The 8,748-nt window shown below is 37.6% G+C and overlaps 1 protein-coding gene across 2 annotated transcripts; it reads right to left on the bottom strand.

Annotated features, from left to right (window-relative positions):
* LOC144657389 (BLOC-1-related complex subunit 8 homolog) lies at nt 1–8,342 on the bottom strand. Of its 2 annotated transcripts, XM_078517743.1 has the most exons (9): nt 8,191–8,342; nt 7,819–7,875; nt 6,784–6,896; nt 6,006–6,070; nt 5,301–5,346; nt 4,873–4,931; nt 3,416–3,482; nt 968–1,057; nt 1–143 (listed from the first exon to the last, which is right to left on the bottom strand). In XM_078517743.1, the coding sequence occupies exons 1-9, from the start codon at nt 8,261–8,263 to the stop codon at nt 126–128; spliced, it is 588 nt and encodes a 195-aa protein (XP_078373869.1). In that variant the 5' UTR covers nt 8,264–8,342; the 3' UTR covers nt 1–125. The 2 variants fall into 2 exon arrangements, with proteins under 2 accessions (XP_078373869.1, XP_078373872.1); XM_078517746.1 differs by lacking the exon at nt 968–1,057 and having other exon boundaries at nt 8,191–8,340.
* Between the last annotated feature and the right edge of the window lie 406 nt (nt 8,343–8,748).

The raw sequence follows: 8,748 nt of genomic DNA, 5'->3' as shown, positions 1-8,748 counted from the left end.
GTTTTATAACGACTTTTCATTTGTGGTATCCCAACGGTCTTTCTTTACAGCAGACTGCTAGATCTTCCTTTTTTCGTTCCTCTCCATGAATGTTAACAGTCTCTTCGTCCTACGAACAACATGTATCATTCCGTGGAATCACCCTGAAGGAAAGTAATGTCACTGATGTGAGAAAATAAAATGGAAGATTCTTTACCTCAAAATTTGGAGTTATTTACCGCTTGTAATTCATCTTATTTTAGATCGTCTCGATCGTCTCATTTATACATACTTTATGCTTAAACCGTTTTAATTGCTTTATAAAGACGTTTTTATCTTTTGTGACTGTTGTTATTCCGTTTACCTTCACTAAATTTCTTGTTTTCATTTTTATTGACTTTATAAAGAAAAGTTAACTGGTGCCTCGGATTTACCGATTATGCAATAAAAGAAACTGAGAACGTTCTACTGACAAGAAAAGTGAAATATGGGAAGCACTGCAAGAAGTGGGAACACAACGACTTCATTTAACTTGGAAATATGTTGTAGAAGCAATAGCAGCAAGACATAACGTTCCAAGGCTGCTCTCAAGTGTAGTTACATGTAATAATTCTAGCAATGGCTACATGGAGGCAATAATATACATTTACGCAAATTCAGGGTAGTAAGCAGTGTGAAGGCTCAGGAAAATAGGAAAATAGAGCATTTGAGTCGTAGCATGAAGAAAAATTAATAGGAAAAGTCTAGAGACATAAGAAGAAAAATAAGATATTATAAGAACTGTCGACCTTTTTTAACATCATTCTTTCAAAATCCATCAATCGACTTATATACATGCAGTAGTGCTGCAGTGAGTTCCAAAGGCTCTGGGCAGCCTCATTAAACAAAGGCCCCTTTATAATTCACGTTTAGTGAAGAGTGCATTGGACTCAATGCAAAGAGTCATAAGATATATTACAAAATTTCACGAGTTAGATGATTAGCACACCTGGGACAGATTATCATGTGCAGACTGCCAGTGTTGTAACAACTCTTCCTGGTTACTCCATGTCTGCATGCAGTTTGGACAGATGAACCCCTGACAGGACAAGCACCTCACAATGGTTAGCATAAGCTATCGACACTGTTCAGTGTTGATTGATGAGTGGTCAATGTTTAGATGCACAAAAAGGGCATTAATTCAAACTTTGTAAATTTATATTTTAAGGCAATTTAACAAGTCATGTTTATTGAAAAAGAGGACTTACCCATTCAGGGACAATTATTATTATAATTTTTTTTAAAAGGCGTAATATTATTATAACTGTCTGACAGTCTTATGAATGCTTGGACACAAACAAGTTTCATTTTTACAAGTTTATGATACAATGTAGAATTACATCGTATTTATCACTTTTAGGTTTATGTTATTTGATCTACAACTATTCTGCTAGAGTGCTTATTCTCATGTCTGTTTTTTTGCGTTATAATTTTACACTGACTGCTTGCTAAACTTTTCATAATTAGCTCATGGATATCCAATGATCCATCAAGCATGTACTGTATGTGTTGTGGTTCAATTTTAGGGCCTGTTTACATGGAAGGCGGGTACCTCGGCTAACCGAGTTACCCGGCTAACCGAGCTACCCTGGGTGAGCCAACTTTTCATACATTTCTTAAGAAAACTTATTGAAGCCTTAGGCTTTACATGCTAGAAGGGTAACCCGCCTTGCAGGAGCACTCGGTCTACTTGCCCGGGGCACCCTTCTAGGCGGGATAGCTTTTTGCCATGTAAACGGTTATGCCCGAGCTATCCCGGCTTGCTGGGATAAGTTTTCATGCGTGTTTTTAAACTAAATTTGAAGTTAATGGCATAAAATGTATAAATTCTGGACCCAGAGAGTGCTATTTGATCAAAATTAGTTTTATCGGTCGGCTGGAAATATCTCTTTGAGCAACAGCTAATTAATTCGAAATTTTCATGGGAATGATTATCCTAATTCACGACACAACAAATTTAATTTCAATTTGGTGGCCAAATACTGTTGAATTTCGATTGAATTTCGCCAAAAATGAACGCAATAAATATCTGAGAACTTGCACATCAAATTAAAATAGGTTTAAAGACGAAAAGCCTTGATTATTCAGTAAAAAGTCGTATTTTTCTTCAATTATTTGGAGCTACATGGTTTTCCCACGCCATGACACGCTCCAATGACGCTGTCTCAACTCGGGTAGAAGGGCTGTGAATTCTGCATGTAAAGGCGGGCTGGGTTTTATCCCTTCTAGCCGGGTAACTCGGTTAGCCGGGGCACACTCCCTCCATGTAAACAGGCCCTTAATCCTGGTACAATTCGGTATTTTTATTTGTTCTTGGGTATGGTATTATAATATGAAGAATAATTATGAAACGAAGGAAAATACCAGATTGTACCGGATTAAAATGAACCACAACATATACATACACACTGTTATTATTATTTTTCTTTTAGATTTTATTACATTTATATCAACAAATTACCAATATTATGAAGTTCTACTGATCTTACCAAATCAAAAATTAATGATTCTGTGTGCACTACCTTTAAGAGTGGTATACACTGTACTATAGGAATATCCCATGAGTCACTTGTATTTTCTTGCTATACACACAAGCCTTTAGCCGAGTGTGTATACCGCTAAAATACAAGTGACAAGTGGGATATTCCATAGTATACCACGAGAAAGTGTTGTGTAACTATTTTATACCATGCCATAGAAAATACGCTTACTAAATTTCATCAAGAATAAGATCACAGCACACAATGGGAATGTTGGGTTGAATACCGTTGAATATACAATGGCTTTCCTGTATTCTGATTGGCTGTATTTTCTATGGCATGGTATAAAGACTGGTGTAACACCACACACATTGTAGAAAAGATAGCGCACACTAAGGATAAAGTTGCTCTAACTAGCAAGTGATGATTATTTATCACACAGAAAATTGTATGTATGACCTGTAGTAACTTTGAAATGTGAAAATTATTGGGCAAGATACGATAACATTTTGCATTGATGCACTGTAGAATAATATTCCCTATTGTCACCAAGTCCAAATTGTAAAATTGTTTTCCTTTCTTATACTTTTTGTTGCACAATAAATGCTTCGGTTGTGTAAGTGAATTTGTCATTTGGTCTACAGAGCAATTTTTTCAAGAGCATGCATCCGTTAAACGTAAGTAAAACTGCACAAAATAATAAATGTATCAAGGTGAGAAACCTTCTTAACAATAGCTTCCTGGATTGTTTTATCCTTCTGAAAAACACTGCAAAAGCTTTTCTTTGAAATTCTTTGCTATCCAACAAACAACAAGCAAAACAGCCCACAATCTTCCCTATCTTTACTACAACTACCAGAAATGACTATTTGTATGGGCACATGACATCATAATGAAAATAGCGTATACTAACACACCTCCACAGATTCCAGAACCTCTGGTTCGTCATCGGTATCCCCAGCAGCATCTGTTGTCTGGTCTTTCCTGTTTAGAGCATTGTCAAACATGTGAATCAGAATGAAAGATCCATGTACAGTAAACATGTATACATGATGCAACTATAAAGAATCCCTGTGTGTGAATCCCTGCTGTTACACAGCATTTCTAAAAGCATTAAAAAGGGTAAGAGAGTCAACTTTGAACATGCTTATTTTCTTCATGAAAGTCAACAAGTTAGAGTTTTTTCTTGTTTGGCCTGAGTAGATGATAGTGGATGAGAGTTAATGAAAACTCTCATGAGAGTCAACTCTCATCAACTCTCATCCCTGTTTGGCACAAGCTTAATACACATTGTGTCTTGTCTTTAACACATATCCAAAGACACTTAAAGTCATATACATGTACATGTAAGTCAGTGTAACAAAGGTAAAGCCAGCTTTTTGAGCCCCTGTTTCTCAAAGGGGTGGGGGAAAACTCCTATATGAAAGAGACAAAGATGCTCAACCATCCTGCTTAGGGATGTAAATTATGGACAGAACAATATTTTTAGCCTTCATGGACTCCCTTGGGGTTGCATCTTTAAAGGCATTGTCATGCTGTGTTTGTGGTATACCTGTGGACCAAACAGGTATGAAAAATGGCATTTTCCAAAAATATTTAATGAGCCTATTCTTGGACATTGCTTGAGCTATGCCAAGTTTGGTATCATTTAGGAAATTTCAATTTGAATTTTGTGACAAGCATCCCTGTCCCTTTCATGTGTGGTCCTTCCCTGGGTTGCTTCTGTAACATGATGTAACGTGAAGTTCTCCTCCATGGATGCATCGCTAGTCCACCACAGGTACCAGCCACTTTATTGCAAAAAGTAACTCCATTTAAACACCTAGGTGGTCAGGGTGGTGCTGTGAAAGTCTTGTGTGGCAGAGGTTATCCAAACAAAATAAAACAATGAGCCCAAACTACAAATTTTTAACTAGCAATCCGAGAACTACATGTACACAATAACACAACAAGATGGCGGATCTCGCCAGCAAATGCTCAAAGCTCTAGTCCGTGGGGGACTAAGTCCTATTTTGGTAATGTCAGCTGGCTAAAGGGCAGTCAACAACATCTTGCATAGAACACAACACAACAACTCAAACTCAGACTGCTCAATCTGGAGACCAGTGCAATAACAACTAGTTGGGTCAGCCAGTAGCAGTTCTTGTGACAAGGTCTAACACAAATGGCTCCTTTTCCTTTCGACAGAACAATAAAACAAATAACCAGAACAATGTCACTAGCACCCAAAACAATAGCAACTGCTACAGTTGAGGACCAGAAGAATCACATGTACAAGCTTATGTGAGCTGCTACACTAATAAACTACTTAGTGAGGATGAGACATTTAATTTGAATCTATCTCAAGTCACAAAAGGAGGTTGTGCTCTAGTACCTTTCTAACTTTCTTCTATCAAGGTTCTTCTTTGAGGCAATTGCACTCTTGAGGCACTCCTGGAAAATAAATACAATAAATAGATCAGCATTTAGTACAGAGAGTAGCATAACTATAAACAGAAGCTAAACACAATATACATGAGCAATCTCTCCCACTGACATTAAAAAGTATTTAGTCCATGGGGTTGCATTCACGAACATCAATTTATTGAAATAATTATACACAAATAAGTGATACAATCATCCCAAGTTTACACGTAAACATTACTTAACTGAAAAACCAATTAATGAACAGTGTAGCCGCCAGGATCTCATAAAAAGAGCAAAATATGAAAAGGCTGGGGTAAAAGTTTGAAATACATGTACCACAAATTGAGGCATGGAATTCTTATAAAGCAACACTAAGTGGGGTATTAATTTACATACCTGTATGATGGTGAAATGTGAAATATTTTGCATGGACTGAACAGTTCTACAAAAGGAAGTGAAAAAACAACTCTTTTCAAATTAATTTGCTTACAAGCAAGTACTGTTATTTGCAAGGTACAGTACAATTTGTATGTGTAACTAGACTACATTGTACATGTACATGTAGATCGTAGACCAACTCTCATTCCATATTTCATGACCAGTTTGGAACCTTAAAATAACTACAGTATCTTGTTACAGCTGGACATGAATTTTAATAGTAGTGTAGAGAATCTGAGAGTGTTAGGGTACACAAAGATAATACACTATCAAATAACTCAACTGACAAATTTCTTTGACTAACATCTCTAAGCAGTGGACTGTGTCCCCAACTAGCCTGTGTAATATTAGAACTATTTTTACTTTTAAGTCTCATCTCAAAACATATCTTTTTAAATTAGGTTTTAGCCTTTAGTTCTTAAATTAAAAATATCTCATACTGTAACTGAGGCAGTTCAGTTTATTTTGACATTTCTAGGAGTTTAATTCAAACTTTCTGACAAGCATGCCATCCCTTTTACAAGGGAGCCCCCCTGCTATCAATTGGGTCTCCCCTATATCCCACTTGCATGTACATGCATATATTAATACATGGTGAGTCTCCATGGGTAAACATGTACAATAACATACATGTACAATAACAGTCACAAAAACAATGCTTACTTCAGTGAATACTCAACATCATAAGATATTCCTTGAACTTTCTTGTGAAGGCTTTGCATTTCAATCTAGATGCAACGACAACAAATAACATTTTATTTTAATACTGGTAACCTTAACAAATTGATCAATTCATGCATACCTCATAATTCTTAAGAATTAAATTCCAAACTTTTCGAACACACACCCAACCCCCATCCTGGAGGGCCAGTATCTATCCTTTGTCAAGCCCACCCCAATCAGGCAAGGTTGAACAAAACAGGGGACTTAGGCCACAGCCAGCATTGGTAGCTCTTGGGATCATAAGGTTTGTAAGGCTTCACCACCACAAAAAAAATGCTGATACATGGCAGCTTAATCTTATTGCTGTCAAAAATACTGGTACCTTTCTGGATAACAACTGTATTTTCTCGATTAAACGCCGGGTACGGAATAAACACCAGGTTTCCAAGGTGGAGTTGAAAATAGTCCCCTCAGGTACTGGTATTTATTTGAGATATGACAAGCTGTACATGTATATGTACCAGGTATATTAGCCACATACACATTTGTCAAAAATAATGAATTAAAACCCTTGCTTAATGAACATCGAGCTCGAAAAAACTGCAGGAGTCATATAAATGCCGGGTGCACCAGGCTAAGTCTAAAATAAACGCCGATAAAATACGGTACATCAATTCCCATGGGAAGACCTGAGTACCTACTCTGAATCCTTACAGGTCTAGATGTGACACCCTTAAATATCTTTGAAGCAAAGTATGGACAATTTAAACCACACTACCTTTTTGTCAACAAGCTGAGGAAGCGACCTTCTGACATGTTCTTGCACCCTATACAGCCCAACTGACGGTTCATTTAACATTGTGTGAATGTTTTCCAGGAACTTTTCTGTAACTGAGAAATAATAATTATACTAGTATGAGAAAGAAGTTTGTCAGTCGGTGACATAAGTTCTCCCAGTCCAGCCTATGACTTGGAGGATTAACCACTGATTTACAGTCGTACACATGAGATTCACGGGAGCTAGGGATGCTAGGCCATCTCACATAGTTACCCCCCACCCCCCACATTTAAGCACCTGGGTGGAGGGAGATGCCGTTAAAGTGTCCCCACAGTAAACATGTTTTTTACATTTTCGTGCTCCTATGTAAAAAAATAAAAAATCGGAAAATCGGAACATCTGAATCTGAAATTGCTGTCATTAGTACATGAACCTTAAGTATTGCCATAAGTATTATTCAGTTGCATAGCATTTAATGCCTTGTCTAAGGGTTTCATGTTGAGTTGTATGCACAGGGGAGCATCCAGGATTTTTCTAAGGAGGGAGTGCGCCACCAAGGAATGGCGTTACTGAATGCTAGTTGTATTAGAATGCTGCAGGTCATCTCAGGGGGGAGGGGTGCACACCCCACACCCTCCCCCTAGATCCACCCTTGATGCAAGATCTGAACTCTTCCATTGCCTAGCTCCCTCTAACCTGGAGAATAAATGGGTACTGCAAAATTGGCCGCTCAAACTACTGGGGCTACATGACTTTTGTATATGTACACACATATATATGACGACTAGCACATGATATTTTTAGCAGTTGTACTAGTCTCCTCATGCTATTGAAAGTGGAAATGCCCAGCTATGGTAAGTGCAAGTGTAGATTCCCCTCCCACCCCACTTCCCTGAGTAAATCTCTTATTATGTTATCATATGTACCTGGGTTTGTAAGGTGAAAAATTGCAAATTAATATTAATTGTTTATATTAATTGTATACATGTTCATAAGATCCTTGGATAATCAATAAGGCCTTAGAAACTAGCATACCTCTCCTTAATTTGTATTCTGTTTCTTGATTACTGAACTCCAGACTACCCATGTCTGCTGTAGATTGAAAGCACCTCATTCAAGTTATACAGAGTACAGTCTGGCTACATGTTTTAAAGTTTACATACAAGCGTACAAATGGCCAAAACTCTAATAAATCTTGAAAAGCTAAAAGAAAATACTGTAAAATATTTTGTATTGCACTGTATTGCACTAAAAGACGCAAACAAAATCCGACTATGCCTAGCTTCAGACGATCTTTGATTGAATACGAAAAGAAATCATCACAATTAAGCACACCTCATCTGCATGTTTTTATTTTTTGTGTCTATGCTGACCGATCATTGGATTATTTTGGCTTAATTTACTAACCTTGCTTTCCCATATGAACCATCTGACTGTCTAACATGGCTTTTGCGGTGTAAATTTCGCTTATACCAGCCATTAAATTAGTGGAAATTCGCTGCAACACATACCGCCATTAATGAGGTCTTCACCGCGGCGTTTATACTTCATGACAACTTGTCAGGAGGTGTCCTGCCCTAAGAACTGACTAGTGCCCAGTGGCTTTCTTTCGAGTTTGCACGATCAAGTTCGAGCCCGAGTCAAGTTCGAGTCACGAGTCAAGTTCGAGTCAAATGATTTTTTTCACTATTTCTTTCTTTTAATAATAATAAACTATCGTTTAACTGTTATAAAGTGCAGCAGTTAGGTTTGATTCGACAAAATTTTTTTACTGTAGAAGCGATCGCAAAGATTTCATTTTGCATTTTAAAATAAATATACCGGTAAGTAGCCTGCGAATACAGCCGCCTCTCATTCGCGTCCCGCAACGAAGAGCTCTTCGTTGCGGGACGCGAATGAGAGGCGGCTGTATTCGCAGGCTAACCGGTAAGCTAAATTACCGGTATTCCTTGCTCCGTCATTTAA

This window comes from Oculina patagonica, chromosome 1 (genome assembly GCF_052425735.1).
Source record: "Oculina patagonica isolate OP01 chromosome 1, crgOcupat, whole genome shotgun sequence".
NCBI classification, from domain to species: domain Eukaryota; kingdom Metazoa; phylum Cnidaria; class Anthozoa; order Scleractinia; family Oculinidae; genus Oculina; species Oculina patagonica.
The sequence above is the reverse complement of the archived record's forward strand: the minus strand, read 5'-3'. Positions and strand labels throughout refer to the sequence as shown.